Source organism: Cololabis saira, chromosome 21 (assembly GCF_033807715.1).
Source record: "Cololabis saira isolate AMF1-May2022 chromosome 21, fColSai1.1, whole genome shotgun sequence".
Taxonomy (NCBI): domain Eukaryota; kingdom Metazoa; phylum Chordata; class Actinopteri; order Beloniformes; family Belonidae; genus Cololabis; species Cololabis saira.
In genome coordinates, this window is record NC_084607.1 from 10,671,184 (window position 1) to 10,695,264 (window position 24,081).

General features: G+C 41.6%; 1 protein-coding gene across 9 annotated transcripts in view; it reads right to left on the reverse strand.

The window, feature by feature from the left end:
- Positions 1–347: 347 nt before the first annotated feature.
- The window catches only part of arhgap23a (Rho GTPase activating protein 23a), an 87,364-nt gene continuing 63,630 nt past the window's right edge, over positions 348–24,081 (reverse strand). For 6 of the 9 annotated variants that reach the window (XM_061712259.1, XM_061712260.1, XM_061712257.1 and 3 more), the window contains 17 exons: positions 19,031–19,186; positions 17,502–17,610; positions 17,359–17,398; positions 15,447–15,584; positions 15,049–15,357; positions 14,894–14,955; positions 13,593–13,687; positions 11,964–12,082; positions 11,732–11,884; positions 11,233–11,311; positions 11,063–11,136; positions 10,853–10,942; positions 9,907–10,032; positions 9,767–9,808; positions 8,315–8,408; positions 4,326–4,357; positions 348–1,775 (listed from right to left, as the gene is read on the reverse strand). In XM_061712259.1, coding sequence (XP_061568243.1) covers positions 348–1,775; positions 4,326–4,357; positions 8,315–8,408; positions 9,767–9,808; positions 9,907–10,032; positions 10,853–10,942; positions 11,063–11,136; positions 11,233–11,311; positions 11,732–11,884; positions 11,964–12,082; positions 13,593–13,687; positions 14,894–14,955; positions 15,049–15,357; positions 15,447–15,584; positions 17,359–17,398; positions 17,502–17,610; positions 19,031–19,186 — 3,146 coding nt within the window. The remainder of the gene's footprint in view (positions 1,776–4,325; positions 4,358–8,314; positions 8,409–9,766; positions 9,809–9,906; positions 10,033–10,852; positions 10,943–11,062; positions 11,137–11,232; positions 11,312–11,731; positions 11,885–11,963; positions 12,083–13,592; positions 13,688–14,893; positions 14,956–15,048; positions 15,358–15,446; positions 15,585–17,358; positions 17,399–17,501; positions 17,611–19,030; positions 19,187–24,081) is intronic. The other 3 variants (XM_061712254.1, XM_061712258.1, XM_061712255.1) reach the window with 3 other exon arrangements.

The window sequence follows — 24,081 nt, forward strand, 5'->3', positions numbered from 1 at the left end:
GTGAGGAAGACTCAAAGAAAACATCAATTCATTCCCTTGAAACTGCTTTAAAATTACTTTTTTAATCCCCTAGCTGGAAGTGTGTGTCCGTTTTTATCGTGTAAGTGGTAGAACTAGTTAGTTTTATTGGTAACAGTTATGGTTAAGTCCCACTTTTGACTATTAAAGCACCATTCCTCCCAGAAGGCTGGAGAGGATTAACTCTTATATTTGGGAGGATTCTCGTCCCGTTATCTGAACGTGAGTTCTTGGCTGTAACTGTAAAGTGAGGAGGACCGTTTATATTAAATCATACGTATGAGAGTGAAGGGAATGGAAAGCTTTGGCAATGCTGGAACGCTGGGGGCTCACAAGTACTCGTGGAACCTGGAGGCGGGGGCTTGGCGGGCGACGTGGCCCGTGCCGACGCCGTCCGCCCCCCGAGGCGGCCCTTGTGTTTTGACCTGGTTCTGACTGACGGGGGAGAGGGGGAACTCGTTGACGTTCACCGGGGGTCTCTTGTCCGAGGCCTCCGTGGGCGAGGCCACCACCGTGTGCCGGCGCCACGCCCGCCTCTTCCTGCGCGTCTCCGGCGACAGCGGCTTCCTCAGCCCCACGCTGCGCAGGTCGTCGGCCGAGCCCAGCAGCCGCGCGCGGACGTGCTCGGCCAGGGAGCGGCCGCCGGGGCCCGTCGGGGTGAAGGAGGCGGCCTCGCTGGGCGGCAGCGCCGGCCGGGGCCGGGTCAGGCGCAGGCTCTCCTGGCTGCTGCCCGACGACGCTTTGGAGGACTCCTTCCTGGGCCTGGACGCGGCCTCCGTGCCGGAGCCCGTCCCGGAGCCCGTCCCGGAGCCCGTCCCTTCCTCCGGGGCCTCCGGCAGCTCCAAGGACCGGCCCTTGGCCTTCTCCGACTTCAGCTTCTTCCTGGCCAGAGTGTCGCACTGGATCAGCTTGTGGGAGTTGAAGGACGGCCGCGAGTGCAGCCTGTGTGCGGTGGAGGAGGAGGAGGAGGAGGGCGTGGTGGAGCGCTGCCCTCCGTCGCTCCTCTCTGCACTCTCCGCCGCCTGCGAGGGCGGCGTGGGCGGGGCCAGGGCGTGGGCGGGGGGCTTGCTCTGAGAGTAGAGGAAGCTGCGGGGGGCGGCCGGCGGCTGGGGGCTCGCCGGCGTTGTCGGGTGTTTGTCGGGCCTCTCCTGGGTGAGGGAACGCGACGCGAAGCCGCTCTCGTTGTCCGTCTCGCTCACCAGCTCGCTGTGCTCGTCGTCGGCGTCGTCGCCCCGCCCCTCCGAGCCCAGGCTCCGGCCCAGGGTGGAGAGGGTGGAGTAGCCGGAGACGATGGAGCGGGCGTCGTCGGGGGCTCGCCACGGCTGCCCCTTCACCCCCACCTGCGCCGCCTCCTCCCGCAGCAACACCGCTGCTTTACTTCCTCCCACCTCCTCTTCTTCTTCACCGCGCGGCCGACTGGGAACAACCGCCACCACCTCCTCTTCGACCTCCTCTTTCACTCCGCTTCCTACGACTTCCTCATCATCCTCCTCTTCCTCCTCCTCTTCATCATCCTCCTCTCCCTCTGCTCTGGGGGCGGTGTCTCCCACCGGAGACTCCGCCTCCTCCTCCTCCTCCTCCTCCTCCGCCCCGAGATGCTCAGCCTTGACCGGCTCGTGCTCAGAGTCGTCGTCGGTGCTGCTGCCCACGCGGCGGGCGTTGTGGCGTTTCCTGCGTTTGCGGCCCGTTACAGCAGACATGATGGACAGAGTCAGGAAGTCCTTGGCTGTGAGGTCCTTCTTTGATCCCCATGACCCCTGGAAAGAGAGAAAAAGAATTGTTATACTGCTATATTGTCCATCTTCTAATGTGTAATGACACACTGACATACTTTTTCTAATGTATCAATCATCAAATTAATAATCTGATTGTAGTATTAGGGAAGGAAAACATAAGAAAAACAAGAAATATCTTCTTTTTTATCTTTTTTTTACTGTGACATTCCTTATTTAGCAAAAATTAAGCCAAAAAGAAAGAAAAAACAACATCTGGGCAACACTAAGTATCCCCTTACTGCTTCCTTAGGATTTAAGAGGGTCGCAGCCTGATGCGGTTAATAAGCAGTCCTTGATGAATGGATCATCAGGTGTTATTCAGAAATGTATAAAATAAAACATTTGGACTGTTTTCGTCTCCCTCCCTGTGTGTTAACACAATGCCAAGAGGGAAAGACGTAGGTTACGTAACCTATGCCGTAACCTAACAGCCTTTATTCCGGCGCGATCTTCGTGAACAACGGGCAAAAAAGTGATTATGTACATTCACTGAGTGAATGTTATAAAAGTAAAATATATATTTCTCGCTAGAAATGTAATCAAAACTCATTTTTATGCAGAAACTAACTCAAAATATTGATTTTATTCACTAAGAAATAAGAAATGTCAGCCATGTTTTTTTTTTTGGATTCAGTCCGCAAATGACGACGAAAAGCATTCTGGGAAATATTTTGGTCCTTAGGTCAGCTAGTGAGGATCGCAAAACCCTCGCTCCGTAGGGACAGATTCATAGCCACTACCCCTCGTTTTCTCCACTCCCCCTAGGTGAAAAGAGGAATTGGGACACCACTACCCTCACGGGAACGCGCAAAATTTAGGGGTAGTGATGAAAATGAGGGGTAGGGGGAGTATTGGGACAGGGCCTAAGAGCTCATTATTCAGGGAAAGGGAGAGAAGGAAATACAGCATTTCAGCAGAAACACTTCAGAACTATTATCAAGCACGGCGGTGGAGAGGTGATGATTTTGGGATGTTTTCCTGACACAGGACCTGGCTGAGTTGACAGTAATATCCTCTGTTTCAAGAATATTCTAGAGGCAAATGTGAGGACATGTGTCCGACCGCTAAAGCGTGATTTAAACGGGGTCATGTGGCAGTACAATCATCTGGGGTAGACTAGCAAATCTAGATTAGAAAAATAAAAAGAATAAAGGTTTTGGAGTGTAGTCACCGTCTGAAACAATGTGATGGGACCTAAAGAAGCTGTGTATCAGATACAAACGTTAATGTTCTGATGCAATGAGGAGGAATGGACCAAAATTCCTCCACAGCAGCGTACGAGACTGTCATCCAGGAAATGAGTCGTTGACTCGTTGCTGCTAAAAGTGGATCAACAAGCTATTGGACATACTTAGAAAAGCCCAAATATTTATTTATTTTTTTTACATTTTGGCTTCATTTTTGTCAACTAAGCTGTTTATTTAAGTTGAATTGGCCTAATACTTAAGCTCGTAGCTTGCAGAGGTGTCAAGTAACGAAGTACAAATACTTCGTTACCTTACTTAAGTAGAACTTTTGGTTATCTATACTTCACTGGAGTAATTATTTTTCAGACGACTTTTTACTTTTACTCCTTACATTTTCACGCAATTATTTTTTACTCCTTACATTTTAAAAACAGCCTTGTTACTCTATTTCATTTCGGCCTTTAAAAAAGAAACTATCCAGTTAAATTGCTCCATCCGGATAGAGTGAATTTGGTTGTGGTTGTTTCAGATGTTCTTGTCCAGTTTTGTTCTTACATCCATTCCCTCAGATTCCTGCAACTAAACTTGGATGTACATTCCAATAAAGGTTAGGATAAATGATAACATGCCTCTGAAGTTTGACTTTTTGCACCATTACAATACTTATAGGCAACTAGTCATCATATCTCCTGCTCTCTGAAACACATGTTAATGCTCAATAGTACACATATATGGTTCTTTAATATATTTGCATTATACTAAGATACATTCATCTTCAATGGCTTTTGTCCTTAATGGCTTTTTTCCCCCTTACATTACTTTTATACTTTAAGTAGTTTTGAAACCAGTACTTTTATACTTTTACTTGAGTAAAAAACTTGAGTTGATACTTCAACTTCTACAGGAGTATTTTTAAACTCTAGTATCTATACTTCTACCTGAGTAATGAATGTGAATACTTTTGACACCTCTGGTAGCTTGTGTGTGTGGCCTTTATTCTTGTCCATTGCTTTGTTTAGCTCGGTTCTGTAATTACACCACCTCACACTAGATGGCAGTCTGGCTACTCTTCAACCATTTCCTATAATCCTGTACAGGGTAAAGGGGGGGGGGGGTCTGCTGGAGCCTGTCCTGGATCATTACTGGCTCATTACTGGCCAAAGCCAGAGGACTTGGTGGGGCCACGTACAGACAAACAACCGTCCTGACTACAGTCACTCGCACCCGAACATACGAGCCGGGGAACGGGCAGAAGACCCACGCATGCACGAGGAGAGCATGCAGGGTGCATGCTGGGCCCGGGAGCTGAACCAGGAACGTTTTACACGTGTGTGAGAGACGTTACCTTCGATTTAGCTGAGTCACTGTTGGTTGAGTCTGTGGAAAAAGAAAAGAAAAAGCTCAGCAGGCTATAAAAGCTTACAAGGTTCACAAATAACAGAACAGTCATGGCGGAGGACACAGAGGCTGGTTTTTTTTTTGTCTCTGTAGAAAAATCTACAACAAAAGCCCCATTTCTGCTCGTTCACTGCTCCCCATCTGCCGTAGTGGGGCAGGTGCTGTTGCTGTTTTCTTTCTGACAGAAGAAATAAAATAACTAAACCAATTCTCTGGGAGCGGGTCTTCCTCGGTGCCCTCCCACCATGGCGCACACGCATTCACACACCAGAGCACGTAGAGGGGGGACACAATGATTCGGAGAAGCGGCAGTTGGCTTTTGAGAGGCATTAGGAAACCACAGCACACGCCGATGACATCGCCGAAGAGGCCGATGGCATCAATCAGTGAAAGAAACGGAAATAATCAAGAAAGGAAAAATAAAAACGACCACATTCCCTCCAAAACACAAACACAAACACACCAATCAATGCAGGAGAAGAGCTCGGGTTCACATATCGTATACGAGCAAATCTCTGGAGAAACCCCGCAGGACTGTGAGTAGGGCTGGGGATCGATTCAAATGTCAAGAATCGATTCGATTCCGATTCTTAATGATTCAGAATCGATTATCAAGGTTTGATTCGATCCGATTCGATTCCGATATTGATTTGGGTTAGTGTTATTAAAACTGTTTTTTGAGTTGTTGCATGAATTATATGACTGTAGTTATGCAAAATATGAATACTAGTATTATATTGAAATTCAACAGCAAGTATTGGCAGCTAATGATGCTGTAAGGACCAATCAGCTCCCAGAATGCTGATAGAACTGCTTTCAGAAACATCATGTGGGTCAGAATTACCAAACAGATCCAGGGAGGAAACAGAGACGGATGAAATCAGTTTTAATTTTTCCCACATTCCGTTTTTATTTGTTCCATTTTCGGTTTTTAATTTTTGAGCATTTGGTTTTTAGCATTTTTTGCCAATGTAACCCCAAGATAGTATATAAAGTAATGAAATATAGACAATTTATGCAATTATAACCTAACACTTTAATGTTTTCATACCTTTAAACATATTTAAAGGCAAAAACATGGCACCAGTTATTCTCGTGTCCAACAAAATATTCCTTTCTTGGGGATAAACAAAAAAATAACCAAAAGTTGTAATGTAATGATGAAAAAAAATACATAAATAAATAAAAGAAAATTAAAAAAATCGATCTTTAGACATATGAATCGATTTTTAGGAATTAATATGAGAATCGATTTAGAATTGGGAAATCAATTTTTTCAACACAAGCCTAACTGTGAGGGGTCTCCAGGTGGAGCTGCGTCCCAGTACAAGCAACCCCGGGTTAGTTTGTGCAGAGCTGCGAGAGAGAGCGGCTTTCATCGTCTGTGCATCGTGGATGCATCATATAGAGCCCAGGTACTAAACCTGGAGACCTGGCACAGCCTGGCTCTTTTACAGGGTGACACCAGCCTCCTTTAACGGCACTGCTGGTACACGAGAAGCTGATGTGTCTACAGGACTGTCTCAGAAAATTAGAATATTGTGATAAAGTTCTTTTTTTTCTGTAATGCAATTAAAAAAACAAAAATGTCATACAGTCTGGATTCATTACAAATCAACTGAAATATTGCAAGCCTTTTATTATTTTAATATTGCTGATTATGGCTTACAGTTTAAGATTAAGATTCCCAGAATATTCTAATTTTTTTAGATAGGATATTTGAGTTTTCTTAAGCTGTGAGCCATGATCAGCAATATTAAAATAATAAAAGGCTTTAAATAAATATAAATATTTCAGTTGATTTGTAATGAATCCAGAATGTATGACATTTTTGTTTTTGTAATTGCATTACAGAAAATCACAATCACTAATTTTATGAGACAGTCCTGTATAGACTCACCTACATATGAAAACAGGCCATTTAAATAACCTCAAATGTAATCTTTACATGCATCGATTATGACTACAGCTACTGAGATAAAAAAAACTAAATTTGCTTCTATATCAAAGACCCCAAATCAAATATCTACAAGCTCATTATTTGAATTTCAGGTGTTTAAGTGCTGCACACCGCTACTTCTGTCTGAAATGCTGTTTTTAACCCTCCTCCCACAGTTCTCACACGGGCTCTGCTGGTGTTTTTAAAGCTACAGGTGAAACATTTAATCAGTAAAAGACTTGAGTAAACACAGCACTACTGACAAGTTAACAGCTATTCAGGAAGTGGCAAACATAAAATAAATAAAACACTTGCTTAAAAGGTGAAAATACAGGACTGTCTCAGAAAATTAGAATATTGTGATTTTCTGTAATGCAATTACAAAAACAAAAATGTCATACATTCTGGATTCATTACAAATCAACTGAAATATTGCAAGCCTTTTATTATTTTAATATTGCTGATCATGGCTTACAGCTTAAGAAAACTCAAATATCCTATCTAAAAAAATTAGAAAATTCTGGGAATCTTAATCTTAAACTGTAAGCCATAATCAGCCATATTAAAATAATAAAAGGATTGCAATATTTCAGTTGATTTGTAATGAATCCAGAATGTATGACATTTTTGTTTTTTTTAATTGCATTACAGAAAATAAAGAACTTTATCACAATATTCTAATTTTCTGAGACAGTCCTGTATGTCCAAAACATAGCAGTAACCATTACACTTGGTTTAATTCATCTACTTATAAGCCATTTGCTTTATTGCAGCATTATTATTATATTACAAGTAGAAAATGTTACTTTGAAGGGTAAAATCACTTCCTGAAATAATTTAGATGCACCTCTGTCAAGCGCATTATGTCACCGTCTCTAAAAATAGCAACTTTTAAGATTTTAGGCTAAATGGAGGGTACAGACGTTGACCGAGGACAAGGCGGCGCCTCAGGAGCACACGCACCGTTCTCCCAGTCCTGCGCTGCGGGACAGGCCACGTCTCTGCGTGTTACCTCCACACAAAGTAATTTCTTAAGGAAGGAAATGATGGCTGAAATCAGCGAGGGCTTTAAGACGGTACACCAGAGACAGCGACAGCTGGAAGCCAGAGGCCGGGTTAGGAGCCTGATCTGGGGCTGCGATGACCCAACGGTCCGCAGGATGAGTGGCCGCAGCGCTCAGCAGACAGGCGCAGTCGTCCTTCAGTGACAGCGCACGCTTTAGTGTCAGATACAGCGGCTTTAACGGGGATCCAGTGATCCGTGAACGTATTAGTCAGACTGGGGCGACGCTGAAGTGACACGATTATAAAGATGCCCTCAGTCTGATGCTGACTTTCAGGAGGGGAATGGAGACCATGAAGACACAAACCGTCACCACCACTAACACTCTCTCCCACACGACCATCATTTCACCGTATGAAGTACTGACGAGGTAGCACGCATACACACACACACACACGCACACACACACACACATATTGCCAGGGGAGTTCCCATCCTACCGCAGTGGCTGCTCCACAGGCTCAGCTAGGAGAAGGAAACGCAGAAACGCACAGAGAAAGTGAAAGATGAGCAACATTGAGGGGAAGATAAAAAGAGGTCAGCAGAAAGGAGAGAAGTGTAGGCAGGCTATCCAACACAGAAACACTGCAAGTGCTAACGGATCTAAGTCTTCGCTTCTCATGCTGCGTTCCAGTTCTGTTGGGAAGTAGGGAATTCTGACCGTAAACTGGGACAAAACTTCCAAGGAGTGAGTCTGAATTAAGCAGCACATCACTTCCTGTCGGGGATTACTTTTAACATACGTTGTGACTACATTTTCAACTTTCCAATTCATTGAATCAAGACTCTTTTCATGTCAATACCTTGGAACTGCTCTGTAGTTTTGAGTCAGATTCAGTTAACAAGCAGGGAATTTCCAACTTCCAGCTATCAATGAAAAGCAGCATCAAATTTGCATTTCTCTAAAAGAGGAAGTTGTGGGAGGTGTGTTCACCTGAAGCCTCCCCGAGCAGACCCGTCCTGCCGATGTTGGACAGCAGGTGGTCGATGTTGGGCGCCGGCTGCACGTCCTCCGTGTCCACCGGCGTCTGGAAGGACAAACGCAGAGCGTCACAGTGACTTCAGACGGTTACTACAGATTTTTGCTGACAGGATGTGGGCTAACATAGCAGCTGCTGTGTCTGGAACATGTTTGGTATCGAAATAAGAGACTGATATCCTGTAAGAGGAGCTTAGATGTTTAGAAACTGATACAAAGACGTCATTGGTATTCCCGGGCATAACGACAAAACAAAAGCAAAGTGACTTCCTGAATTCTATCAAACAGCATTCAAACTGGATTATTTGGTCAAAATGGCTTAATTATTCAAAACCTACATTTGTTTCTTTCTTTTTTTTTAACAACACTGGAAGTAACCAGCATGCTGGATGGTGTAATATACTTTTTAGTTTGGCTGAGGAAATATGATCTTATCTAGACAAACACAATCTACTGTTTTATTTCTTTCACAACTCGGCAGGTCTACATCCACAAGCTGCGACTAAATACTTTATGTCATGTAGTCTCTTTTGATGGCTTTCAATCATGGCCCCAGGGTTCACTTTTTTTTTTTTTTTTTTTTTACATAAATAAATAAATAATAATATAAATTAATTAATAATTAATAAATAAAGTAAAGTAGTCTGTTTATAAGTGCAATAACCACTAAATACCTCACGTATTTTTGAAAATATTTGTAAATTTCTTGTAAATATTATAATTTTTTTTTGGTGTTTACTATTTTTTTTTCTCTCTTCTACATACTCTTTTTTTACTTTTTATATTGCTCTTTTTATAATTTAACTATTTATTGGTTATTTCTATTTTAAATTTTTTGTATAAAGCGTGTGTGTGTTTGGCAGCTGCACAACTGAATTTCTCCTCTGGGAGATCAATAAAGTCTTCTATTCTATTCTACTCTAAAAGAAGGGGATAATTAATTAATTAATTAAGTAATGTAAAATATAATAATAAATATCCTTATCAACATGACAATCCTTTTTGAACATACACTGTTTTATTTCTTCCCTGAACTTCCTGAAGGATAAACTACAGTTCAGGCTGTGCAGAAACGTGTGAACCTTTGTGCTGACAACGTCTCCAAAAGACACCTGACGTCAGGTGCTGCAGCTACAGAAGTGTGAGCTGTCGAGGCGCCAAAACCTATAAATAAAAGTCTGGTTGCAGATAAAAATCTGCTCCACCCTCAGACTTGAATTTGTGTACTTTGATCTCAACAACTTTTATGACACGTATTACAGCATATCTCAAGTTTAGATGTAATACGATGCTTCCTGGAACAAGCCAGAAGTCTCTGATAGAAAGTTCCTCTTGGTCAACAACTGTCTCTGTCCTGGTTTTAATGTGCATAAATAACCTCTCTGATACAAGAGTATGGAAACAAACCTTCTCATCTTTGTCAAGCTCTTCTGTGAAAAACCACACACACTACGAGAACGACAGAAAGAGGGAGAGAGATATTCAGCATTAGTAATACGTCGTCAAACGTGGAAATGCGGTGCGTGTTCATGCTTGGCGTCTCTCACGTGCTGGATGAGCGTTTCCACTATCTTGTAGCGGTCGGGCATGTGCGTGACCATGTCTTTCATGTTGTCCTCGGACGTCCGGACCAGCGTCGGCCCGAACACCAGAGCCAGGTTTCGCGGTTCCATCTAAAAAAACGCATCCACAGAAGAGCGGCGGCGTCAACGACCGTGCGGCGATGCGAGGCCACGTTTCACGCACGCCGGCCTTTTATGGGCTCAAATTAATGTAGCTTTAGAAAAAAAGTTTGTAGCTTTTGTAAAAAAGTTTTTTAGCTTTTGTAAAAAAGTTTGTAGCTTTTTATCTACAAGTACAAATATTTTTTGCACACTCACAAAATATTTCTTCAAGTACAAATATCTTTTGCAAGTACAAATATTTTTTGCACACGCACAAAATATTTCTACAAGTACAAATATCTTTTGCAAGTACAAATATTTTTTGTACACGCACAAAATATTTCTACAAGTACAAATATTTTTTTCACACGCACAAAATATTTCTACAAGTACAAATATCTTTTGCAAGTACAAATATTTTTTGCACACGCACAAAATATTTCTACAAGTACAAATATTTTTTTCACACGCACAAAATATTTCTACAAGTACAAATATTTTTTGCAAGTACAAATATTTTTTGCAAGTACAAATATTTTTTGCACACTCACAAAATATTTCTACAAGTACAAATATCTTTTGCAAGTACAAATATTTTTTTCACACGCACAAAATATTTCTACAAGTACAAATATTTTTTGCAAGTACAAATATTTTTTGCACACGCACAAAATATTTCTACAAGTACAAATATTTTTTGCAAGTACAAATATTTTTTGCAAGCACAAATATTTTTTGCACACACACAAAATATTTCTACAAGTACAAAGTTTATTTACAGATACAAAATATTTATGGCATTAAATTGAGCCCATAGCCTTTCACCCACCTTGTTTTTATCCGAGTGGTCGGCGACAGTTTTCAGGTGACCGACCAGGAACTTCAGAGTGTGATAATAATGATCTGGGAGGTCTTTGATCTGTGACAAGAAACAACAACAGATAAAACCTGTTAAACCTGCCGGAGTCCGCACACGGGTTAACCAAATACTGCAGGTAAACAATGGCATTTAAAGTTATTCACAATTACAATCACATACCAGTTTCTTCATCGTCTTCAGTCTTTCTGATGCACTTTCCATCCGATTGGCATCAATGAAATCGTTGTACTTGTCTGTCAGAATATCAGAGGGATTAAAACATGGACAGGACTGCTTGACTCGTGCCGAATGGTTCGTTTGTGGGCCTGTTGGAACATGTCTGGATTTACCGTTGGTGAAGAGCGGCTCCGGAAGCTTCCTGAAGAAGGACTTGAGTAAGCTGCTGACGACGTTGAGGTCCTGCCACTTCTGGGAACGACAGGAGACAGAAAGGAGTCTGAGATGATGATATTTCCTCTACCGCACCTCATAGTTTCATTAAATGATGCTAAATACCTCACGTATTTTTGCACATGTAAATATTATCCGTTTTTTTGTGTTTACTATTTTTTCTCTTGTACATTGCTCATTTTTCTACATTTTATATTGCTCTTTTTTATTATTTAGCTATTTATTGGTTATTTCTATTTTAATTTTTTGTATAAACTGTTAAGCGTGTGTGTGTTTGGCTGCTGCACGATTGAATTTCTCCTCTGGGAGATCAATAAAGTCTTCTATTCTATTCTATTCTATTCTATTCTATTCTAATAATGCCAAATTAAAGCAGGAAGCCCTTTTTTTCAAAAATTCTCTTTTCTTCCGGTTGTCTTTCTGCTTTTACGTCCTCACCTCCTCGGCGGGGTTGATGTCTACACCCTTGTTGAGCTGGTCCTGAAGCAGCGACACCATGGCGTTATTCCCCGGGACGCGGTAGATTCCGGTGTATTCCAGACCCATCTCCTCCACCAGACCGCAGCAGATCTCAACAATCAGCGGGATGAACTGACAGAGAACAGAGGATCAGATCACCAACGCCCAGAAGAGAAACACACAGGAAGAGAAGGGGACGGTCGTCTCTCACCTTGTTATTCGCACCAGGCTGACACTCGTCCAGCCTCACGCCGAAGGCCTTGGGTCCGGCTTTCTTGGTCTTCTTCATGATGTTAATTCCCCACGGACTCTTGGGAGGACTGCTCTCATCTGAGGACAGACCGAAGAACAATAAGATACAGAAACTCTACATTGGTTTTTCAAAAGTTTTAATTTTTAATTTCTGTTATTTGTGAATTTATTTCTTGGAAAAAGGGGCAGATTAGATAAGATTTTTCTTCTTTCTGCTCCCTTTTCATTCACAATTTATGAACATTTGTATTTGTATTTGTATTGAATTGTTTTATTTTTTGAATGAAATAAAGAATAAAATGAAAATGAAATGAAATCAAAAGTATTGAGCAGTTAAACGCAGCGCCTTTCACAACTCGGCAGGTCTACATCCACAAGCTGCGACTAAAAACTTTCTGTCATGTAGTCTCTTTTTATGGCTTTCAATCATGGCCCCAGGGTTCACTTTTTTTTTTTTTTTTTCATAAATAAATAAATAAATAAATAATATAAATTAATTAATAATTAATAAATAAAGTAAAAAAAAGGGGGTAATTAATTAATTACACAAGTAATGTAAAATATAATAATAAATATCGTTATCAACATGACAATCCTTTTTGAACATACAAAGCAGTAATAATGGCATGAGTTTAGTTTTCTTGGCGATAGTTAAGGCTACAAGGATTCATTTATTGGTTGAATTTGTCAGATTTATTGTTGATGTGTTGCCAAGTAAGCAGAGGGATGGAGATAAAATGATGTAGCAGCCCTAGAAATTTGACAGTGACTTTGTGACCTCAGACCAAAATTGCTGAACAGGGGCGCGGTACCAAATGGCTAGATGTAAGTGTCTGGTTGTTTTATGGTTAGTTGTTTTAGGCCCAAGGGTTCACTTGAGGAGAAAATAAAGGCACGATAAGACGTGAGACTGATGAATTCACCAGCCGGTTAACATTGAGCATTCAGTCCCCATGACGTTAGCTTCGCTCAGACAAGCCTGCGAAAATGCAGAGAGAGCGCCGACACACCAGCGAGAGTGGACAGTAAATCAAGTGAGATGTATCACCAAAGTCCACATAGACTCTCAACACGTTAAAAAAACCCAACTAAGATTCATATTAGCACACGGATCATGGATTTTTCTGTTAAACATGGGACTGATGATGGAAGCAGATGAAAACATCACTTCTCTACATGTTTCTCTACAGTTTTGTGAACATACAAAAGATTGAATGACGCTATCACACTGTCCCAATGTTACACGTTACAGATACTGTCAAACCAAACAGGAAGAAATAACACACCTGGTGCAGCTATTTAACAAAATGGAAACTATAAAAGGGGAAAAACTGTCTTTTAATTATTTATAAATGCAATAATCTGCGCAATTCTTCTAAACAGCTGATCCGAAGCCCAATGAACCCTTTCCTGGTGTTTCCCTTCCCGTTAATGTGTTTGCACCAACTCCAACTTGGGTTGAAAGTGTGTTACTGGGGTCAGAATAGTCAGACTGCAGCTGTAAGATGCTACAAAAATGCACCAGGAGATCATTCAAACACCCCAACAGTTTCCATCAGATTAGTAGAAAGCAGTGTCTGTGACTGACCTTTGCTTTCTGATTTTCCTGCTGCGTTCTCCGTCTTATTGAGCAGCTTCATTCGGGGCAGCCGGGGAGACGAGTCGGGCTTGCCGGAGGTCGGGCTGCAGGGGGAGACAGAGAGACGGGTGTGAGTCCTGTTTCTGTGAGAAGCTCAGCGATACGGGCCTCTCATCTGCAGGGGTCCGTTGGTGGGTGGATTCACTCCTGCACAGCTCTGTCACTAGATCTTTGTAGCTGAAAGGTAACCTAATGTGGGAGAGTATTTAAACTTCTCCCAGATACAGATTTGGTGGTGATTTTGAAGTTTGTGCACTTCTACTTAGAAGACTTACAAGACCTCCACTGTTGACTCGATTACAAAAGTTAAAAAACTTTATATATTTTACTTTATATATCGTGTTTGCACTGCAAAAACTCAAAATCTTAACAAAAATATTTGTCTTATTTTTAGTTAAAATGTCTCATTTTTAGTAAAAAAAAATCTCATTACACTTAAAACAAGACTAATCACTGGAAAAAACAACAATTTTCACCTGTTTCAAGTAGATATTCAGTTAAAATAAGTAGACAAATCTGCCAGTGGAACAAGATATTTTTGCTTGTAATGAGAAGATAAATCTTGTCCCACTGGCAGATTTTCGTACTTATTTCAAGTGAAAATTTACTTGAAACAGGTGGAAATTGTAAAATAAGTTATTTTTCTGGTGTTATTTTTCTGGTGATGACTCTAAATGTTGAAATAGCAGTAAAACCACATTCATTGATGAAATGACATAAGGGATGGAAAGGGGGGATGGCAGTTTTACAGGGGGGATGATTTTGACCGTTCTTATTTCAGGGGGGATGCCATCCCCCCTCATCCCCCCTCAACTCCAGTACTGCCTGTGAAGATAAATGAGAAGATAAATCTTGTCCCACTTGCAGATTTTCTACTTATTTCAAGTGAAAATTTACTTAAAACAGGTGAAAATTGTCAAATACCGGTAAGTTATTTTTCTGGTAATGACTCTTGTTTTAAGTGTAATGAGATTTTTTGACTAAAAATGAGACATTTTAACTAGAAATAAGACAAATATTCTATATTATTCTATATTATTTTGAGTTTTTGCAGTGTTATTGTTTGTTTCACTGTTATTGTATGTGTTTGACTCGTTGTGCTGCCTCTTGCCCAGGGTCGTCATTATAAATGAGACTTACCTGGTTAAATAAATAAAAAAATAAATAAAACTTGTATGAAATGAACCGGATATAATCTGGTTATATAATCAGGTGGGCACCAGGACGAAGGCCATCTTCAGGAGGCTCACCTCTGTTTTCTGTAGTCGTTGAGCTTCTTATTGATGAGAGCCTGTCTGGAAAAGCCAAGCTCCTGCACCAAACACACAAAAGAAGATTCTCAGAGATGTTCAACTCCAGCTTCAGAAAGAGGCTCAGTACAGAAGCGAGGAGAGTGTTTTCTGACCTCGCTGTCCGTCTTGCTGCTCTCCCTGATGACTGCTATCCAGTCCAGCATGTCCTCCCGGTCCTCCGCCTGCAGCAGGTACTCGCAGAAGTCCTGGGTGGTCAGTCGGAGCGCGTGCTTCCGCTTGGTCTCGCTGTACGCGATGTCCACCAGGCAGCCCTTGATGATGATGGGCTGCTCGTCGTCGGCCGTGCCGCCGATGGTGGCGCCCCGGAGTAACGCTTCCCTCTTGTCCTTGTAGAGGAACAGCGAATGGGAGCGGAGGACCGAAAAGACCCGCTTCCAGGGACGAATGCTGCTGCCCACCTTCTGAGAAGCGGAGAGGAGATGTGGTGTGAGCGGATTCTGCTACTACCCTCCTGCCTTGGGCGGCCGTCGGTTACGCCCGAGCTGCCCACCTTGCCCTTCTCCGTGTGGATCTGTTTGAAGTGCAGCCAGCCTTGTCGCCGTACGTCACTGTAAGTGATGTTTCCCAGCTCCGAGGTGGAGTGGCGTTTGGAGCGGACGTCCTCCACTCTCTCGATGTTGTCCAGAGACTGAAACAGACATGAACGCGGTCAGATGATCACATACAGGACTGTCTCAGAAAATTAGAATATTGTGATTTTCTGTAGTGCAATTACAAAAACAAAAATGTCATACATTCTGGATTCATTACAAATCAACTGAAATATTGCAAGTCTTTTATTATTTTAATATTGCTGATCATGGCTTACAGCTTAAGAAAACTCAAATATCCTATCTCAAAAAATTAGAATATTCTTGGAATCTTAATCTTAAACTGTAAGCCATAATCAGCAATATTAAAATAATAAAAGGCTTGCAATATTTCAGTTGATTTGTAATGAATCCAGAATGTATGACATTTTTTTTTTTTTTTTAAATTGCATTACAGAAAATAAAGAACTTTATCACAATATTCTAATTTTCTGAGACAGTCCTGTATGTGTGATAGTTCACAGATGTAGAGTTTAACATGCTCAGCGGTTTTTCCTCCAGTAGTCGTAATTAAACAGGTGAAAGCAGCTGCTCTTAGTTCATTTATTTATTTATTTATTTTTTCATGGATAGGAAGTTTAAAAGGTTCAGCTTTTTTGCTGCATATTCAGTTGTTACTAAAACCGTCCAGGGTTAAGGATGCCATTAGAACACAACGACCCCCACTCTTTTAAAAGTTTACTCCACTGTCTTGGGGACATACAAGCCTGGATGGCTTTAAACTTTTTAAATTTTAATGAAAATAAAACTGAGGTCCTAGTTTTTCGTCCCTGTGCTGCCTGTGACTCATATGTAGATCCAGGACCCAGAGCCACATGTTAAAGATGCTGCCAAAAACCTTGGTGTCATTTTGGACTCTAACTTTAAAATGGAGAAACAAATTAACGCAGTTGTAAAATCTAGTTTCTTCCAGTTGAGGCTTTTGTCCAAGGTTAAAGCCTTTTTATCTTTCAAAAACTTTTGTGAAAGTTATACACGCCTTTTGTGTCTAATCATACCTAGAATTAACAGTAGATCTGCTCATGGTGCTTTCAGTCACTATTCTCTGGAATTCCTTGCCGCAGGAACTAAGGTCTGCTCCAATAGTGCCCACTTTCAAAAGCAAACTAAAAACTTACCTTTTTCCGCAGGCGTTTGAGTAAACTCTACATGGTTTTTTTTTCTCTTGTCATACTTGTTATCTATTTCTGTTATTGTAAACTTGTAATTTTGTTTTCAAGTGAAGAGAAAATCCGAAGTGCTCAGGGAATTGTTCAGAAAGAATCTTGAAGGTGCTCTTTGGTGTTGGGGAAAAAAAACAATATCTAATCAAAAAAAAAGGGAGTCCAAGGCACTCTTCTTGTGGAAAAATATAAAAAGCCTTTATTGAAACATGGCTATTAGTATAAAAACATGGGAGCAGAGACCCACGCGTTTCGGCGCAAGCCTTCTTCAGAATTGTAATTTTGTTTGTTTGTTTGTTTATGTATTTTGAGCACATTGAGTCCATGCTCATAATGTGAAATGTGCTTTATAAATAAATTTGCCTTTCCCGCCTAGACTACTGCAATGCACTGTATGCATTTTTACTCACTAGCATTTAACTCGCCATGATTGTTTTATTTTATTTATGTGTTTTATGTTTTACGTTGTCCTGTTTTGTTTTTATTTTCCTTTCGCTTGTCCAGCACTCTGGTCAGCTATTGTTGTTTTTAAAGTGCTTTATAAATAAACTTGAACTTAACATTGATGACAATATAACATGATTAACAAACTTGTTAACTGATAAGACTTTGTGGCTCTGTGTTTGCAGATAAAATGCACAAAACTTACCCCATCTGTAAAGAAACTCTTGACTCTTTTTGGAAGCCTCCTGTAAATAAATAATAATAATAATTAAAACAAATAAAAACTGTTATAATGTTTGTTTTTAATGATCCAGAACCACTTGTAAGTGTCCGCTCTGCAGTACTCACAGCGCTCGTCCTTCCTCTCTGAATGCGTTGAGTCCCTCGTCACATGACTTGGAGCGCTCGGTGGAGATGGCTAGAACATAGGAGGAACGGCGACTGGATTTAATACTGCCTGCTCGGTGGAAGGATGAGTGAGCCGAGAGATAGAGATGAAGGAAAAGAGAGAAAGAGAGAAGAGAGAAAGACAGAATGTTGATGTGACGCCAATCAGCCGGGAGGTCGGTGTTGGAACGGGAGACGAGGACGTTTACGGAGGAATGTGGCGGAGGCTGGCGGGGTGGGGGGGGGGTGTTTAAGTGGCGAATGGATGAGTGACAGCGAGGGATGGACGGTGGGCACATGAACTGGAGCAGTGGGACAGATATAGGTCTCTGTGGACGCTCAACCACTGGCATGCAGGTGAAACAGACTTGCATGCATTTGTGCAGCTCGTTTACGGGACTCCTGAGACAGTTCAGCTGAGATATGACCCAAAACCAACCACGTACCATGCAATTAACAAATCCAACATACAAGCATTGTTTTGCACTGCTGAAACTTCCTCTAATCAAGGATATTTTATCTCTGATTGAGCCCTAAAAACTATGTTTTGAGGTTCAGTGTACTAGGGCTGGGCGATATATCGAGATTTTAATATATATATATAATATATATATTTTCAAACGCGATATGATACGAGACAATATCGTTTATATGGATTATTAAAAAAAAATAATAATTTTTTTTAGGATTTTGATATAGCTCATTTTGTGACAAATTGAATTGAATGTTTTATTTGAGATTTGCACAAATGTTTTGTTATTTGCACAACTGTCAACCTCAGTGGAAAAGTCTGCCTGTTACTGTCTACATTGTAGTAATTGCACAGTGTATTTTAATGTAATTGTTATGCAGGAAAGGGATATTTGTTTTATTTTATTCAAGAAGCATTTTTATTCTATATATGCAGGCAGTTTATTTTTATTTCATTTGTTTTATACATTTTGATATTGTGCAGACCTCTGTTAATAAAGGTACCTGTGTGACATTTGGCACGAGGCTTTGTATTAAAACTGACTGTTTTTTTAAGGGTTTGCCTCAGAAGAAAATGAAGCTAACAGAGATGCTATGCTATAATGCTTTGGGGGAAACCCCAATTATGGCACAGAAAAAATATCGATATATATCGAGTATCGCCATTCAGCTAGAAAATATCGAGATATGACTTTTGGTCCATATCGCCCAGCCCTACAGTGTACAAACCGGTAATAAAAAGGTCGGATTTTTAAACTTACGTTGAGAAAAAAATAGTTTTAAGACTAAAAAACAGAGAAAAAATTTTGACGAGATGGAAATTACAGCAGCGAAGGAAACAAAACGGCCCCTAAAAGTGTCTTTAAAAGCCTTTTACATCGTCATGCTTCACAAATCTGACTCTGAAATCCAAACCAAGAGGTAAAAACCACAGATACAAATTTTCTGCTGCATGCAGTGGCGAGAAACGGGGGCTAGGATGGGCCACCGGGGGGGGGGGGGGGGGGGGGGGCACTCACTGCAGTCGTGTGAGAAGAGCCTAGAGAGGGGGAAGGTGAAGGTGGGGGAGGCGGGGCTGTGGCCCACAGCCGGCGCTGAACTCAAGGCGCTGGACACCACCGAGGATGCCGGCACGTGGCGGGCGCGCAAATCGGCACCGGGGCTGGTCGGCTCATCTGTGGGAGGGTCGAGGCGAGGACGGAGGGGTGAAGAGGAGGGAGGCGAGGCATAAAGGGACAGGGTTAGTTTTCCAGAAGAAAAAAAAAAAAGGTCAGATGGGACGGAGGAGAATGGAGAAGCAGGGGTTAGATCAGGAAACGGTAGGGAGGGGAAAGGTTACAGGTGCCCAGAAGGACACGCAGGGTCAGATACCCAACAGGAGAACCATTTCTTCCCCTTTCAACAGCAAAATAAAGCTTGCTGTTAACATAAAGCAGCTCTTCATTTCACCACGCGAGAGGGACACAGCTCGGAAATAAAGTCCGAGGCCGTTGACAGACTCAGATGAAGCCTAATGTACTAAGATCTGTGATTCTCCCTCAGGAAACGATAAACACACCTGAAACTGGCAGAAGTGACAAAGAGTTGCACAGATTGAGGGTAAAACATGCGTATAATCCAGTAGCCTACCTGCGTCGTCTGCTGCCATAAGAAAAGCTACTCTGGAGCTAACAGGGAGGGTTTGAGACTAACTGGCTGCAGGTTTCAGTTCTTTGTGGAAAGTACTCTCGTGTATGGTTCGAGACGTGTGGGAGAAAATGTTACCGTCCAAAACAATTAAATAAAACACCGGTAGTGAATTCATGTGAATATTCTGCAGGATTTTTTTTTTTTTTTAAAGGTTTGAATGAAACTTCTGCACCCATGAAGACAAAGACATGAATAGGTTTTAAAGGTCACACAAGGCAAAAGTTGAACAGTGTCAGCTGATGTGGAGGGATATGAAACAGCTACACATGCATGCTCACACACACACACACATATACACACAGACACACACTTCCTGACTGGTAGAACGGATTAGATACTAGCCGGATATTTGCATAAAGTCAGTGGAGGCTGGTGACATTTCAAACCGTCAGGAGCTGTAGCCGCCGCTACGACAGCAGAGGGCAGCAACCCACAGCCAAAGCCATCCTCCTTTTGCTTTTTCAGATCTATGGCTCTCCAGTCACCAGCTCCCATCTTTTCTCAGCTCTCCTCTCCTCATGAGTCTGATCGCCCATCATTTCATCCCCTTTTCTCAGTCCTCTCCCACCCTCGCCTCGTCCGTCCTGTCTGTTTTCCTGGATCGTTAAAGAGCACAACACGAGGCGGGAGAAACATCCTCGGTCTGGGAAGAGGAATCTGCCCGTTTGCGGTGCAGTCCAGGAATAGCCGGGGCTGCGGGTTTAACAAAGGCCGTCATTAACGCACGGCCACAGAGTGAGCTCAGAGCACCGAGGCCGAGACGCTCCAGCAGGGGGGGCAACGTCCTGCAGCACACGACACCTCACCATCGCACCACGCCGGCTCCTGCAACCAGAGGTGTCAAGTAACGAAGTACAAATACTTCGTTACCTTACTTAAGTAGAAATTTTGGTTATCTATACTTCACTGGAGTAATTTTTTTTCAGACGACTTTTTACTTTTACTCCTTATATTTTCACGCAATTATTTGTACTTTTTACTCCTTACATTTTAAAAACAGCCTCGTTACTCTATTTCATTTCGGCCTTTAAAAAAAAACTATCCAGTTAAATTGCTCCATCCGGATAGAGTGAATTTGGTTGTGGTTGTTTCAGATGTTCTTGTCCAGTTTTGTTCTTACATCCGTTCCCTCAGATTCCTGCAACTAAACTTGGATGTACATTCCAATAAAGGTTAGGATAAATGATAACATGCCTCTGAAGTTTGACTTTTTGCACCATTACAATACTTATAGGCAACTAGTCATCATATCTTCTGCTCTCTGAAACACATGTTAATGCTCAATAGTACACATATATGCTTCTTTAATATATTTGCATTATATTAAGATGCATTCATTTTCAATGGCTTTTGTCCTTAATGGATTTTTTCCCCCTTACATTACTTTTACTTTTATACTTTAAGTAGTTTTGAAACCAGTACTTTTATACTTTTACTTGAGTAAAAAACCTGAGTTGATACTTCAACTTCTACAGGAGTATTTTTAAACTCTAGTATCTATACTTCTACCTGAGTAATGAATGTGAATACCTTTGACACCTCTGCCTGTAACCAGCGAGGAGCTCGGGGCGCAAGGTTAGGGCCGGGAACCATTCATTTAGGGTCCCTCAAGAATAAAGTTACTTACAAAACACTGATTATTTAAGGGCGCTGAAGACAAACTGAAGAGAGAAACATCATGTTTTAAAAAGGTTCTTCTATGTTTCCATAATACAGCTGAATGAGATTACGATTAAATAAATTATTGGTGAATTCAGCCATTTGTGTAGATTATTTTCATACTTCATTCTACCTGAAAGGCCCCAAAGATTACTTCAGATAAATAAAACGGATTTTTTTTCCAAAAAGTATTCAATTTATTGCAACAGCTGGAATTAGAGTAGCTATCATTCCTGACTTCTGAGACGTGACGTACAAAGTCCACTGATGATCAGCTGATAAATACGCGCCGCTCGGGTTTACTACATTAACTGTTATCTATAAATCTTCCATCTCAACAGATCCCGCTCGTCTGAATCAAGAGCGGTAGTAAAAATAAACAATAAATACACTCTGGTTGGTGCGTCAGGAGGTTCGGAGCCCCAAATAGACATAATAAAACTTTAAATGGCAGCGGATTAAAAAGATAAGATTGCTAAACGTGCATATTTTGACATGCACCTTTTTCCTGTGTTTCATTCAGCAAATAAAACGAGTTTTAAAGTATTATTATGGTATATATTGAATGCTTTTTATTGAGTTATTCTAATTTGACCGGTTCATGTCACTGCCTTGTTTTCACATTTCTATCTTTTATACTACTATTTAAAAAAAAAGACAACAATAAAAAAATCAAAAATAAGTCCAAGACCAAGAAACATGACAAAGATTTTAAAAATGAGTGAAAACAGGAAGAACTGTGGCTCGAGAGCCATAAAAATCAAGTAAAAAGAGAGCTTTGTTGAAGATGTTGAGGGTTTGTAAAGCCTCTCATGAGTATAAAGAGCTCAAGGTTTTGGTCCTGTTGTGTTGACACTCGGGGGAAAAGGACCAAACCCACTCCTCCGTCTACCTGAGCAGGACAAAGGCAGCGTTGATGGCGGTAGACGAGTCTACGGTGCAGCCAGAAAAATCTTCTGGTGATTGCAGTCTAAATTCAAGCTGATAAACCCGAGAGCGAAATACCAAAGCTGTGAACATGACGTCCATTTTCACTGGGCGTGAAGAGAGAAAAACATTAAAATAATCTGCTCTTCATCAACTGATTTAGGTGTCCTAAATCATAAAAACATATTTGCCCGCTGGCACCGCCGGCCTTTGTTCTGGCTCTGCCACAAACACTCGTGCGTTTTGAAGTCCACGAGGAAAAGCGGCAGCAGATGAAGTAGCCGGTTCCCCCCAAAACAGACCCAGATCCTATCAGCATCTGTGTCAGCAAGATGAAGAGATGAGGACACAAAGAGAAGCTACATCTTTTCTGTGGGGAGAGACTAGCCTAGTTTCAGTTTATGGCTATTAAACATGCCCCGGCCTGCAGCGCTGAATGCTTGGTTTCGTTTAATTTAGATGAAAGTACGAGGCAAGAATGTGCTCGGATAGACGGGCTGAGAGAGAGAGAGAGAGAGGCGGAGATACAGCACGGACTCGCTCTCTGAAGACTACAGTACTTCATGAGACAGAAAAGCGCAGCTCGGTTCAACCGTCATTCCAACATGCCTCCCGGCCAGCTGATTTGAATCTATTCAGCATTTGAGGAAGCAGCGGCTGCCTTCCTCGGGCTGGGCCGGGCCGACGGAGACGAGGCTGCGCTCGCTCACCAAACTTCATTTGCCTGTGGTTTCACTCTAAAGGCTGCTGTTTTCGTCAAGTGGTAGAAGCCAATCTGCTGCTCACAGGGCGCCTTCAATTTGAGTCTTTTCCAGACTAAATGCAAGCTAAGACACGATCAGAGCCGCCTCCCAGCGCCAGGAACATATGTAGGCCATAGCTGCACACTCGATCATGTTCAAATGCAGACGTGGAGAGAGACTGCAAGCTGCTATCATTATAACATTGTTCATAAAATTTAGAGCTACTTTGTGTTCTATTTAAGGAATAGAGAATATTCAGAGAACTCCAACCAGCCATGTTTAATTCCCACTTCCTCTTGTTCAGAGTTGCAGGAGGCTGGACCGCGTCCCTGGACACCCTAGATGGGTCAGTTAAACAAGAGCTCACTTATGTGAGGTTGCAATTCAAGATAAGCCCGTGGAGCTCAGCGCTCTCTGGCTCTCGCTCTAACGGAGACCCGTCGGAGGGTCAACAGGTCCACTTCATTTCCTCTTGTGAAGAGGTGACCTTACGGGCCGACGATGGACGGCAGAATCAGCGAGCAGCATTACGCAATGCAAATGTTCTCAAACACACACACACATGGACAGAAGCTAAGACCGAGAATGAAAATAGATCCTGAATACTAGGGCTGGGGATCGATTCAAATGTCAAGAATCGATTTGATTCTTAATATTCAGAATCGATTATCATGATTCGATTTGATATTGATTTGGCTTAGTGTTATTTAAAATGTTTTTTGAGCTGTTGCCTGAATTATATGACTGTAAAATAACTAGTGAAATAATAATTTCACAATAATTATTGTGAAATAACTAAGAAATAAATAACTCAAACAGGCCTTTCAATATCCATTTAAAGTGCAAAAAAGAAAGAAATTGCAACAGTTCATGCAGTAAACAAATCATTTTAGCTTATCTAATTTATTCTGTCACACATATTGCCATGAAGCACCTGGCATTTTTCAGAAGTGTCATGACAAACTGTGTGTCCGACTAATTTTATTGTTATTTTAATGTTATTTTTATTTTATTTTATTTTAGTGGTTTTTATTCACTTAGTTGTTTTTTTT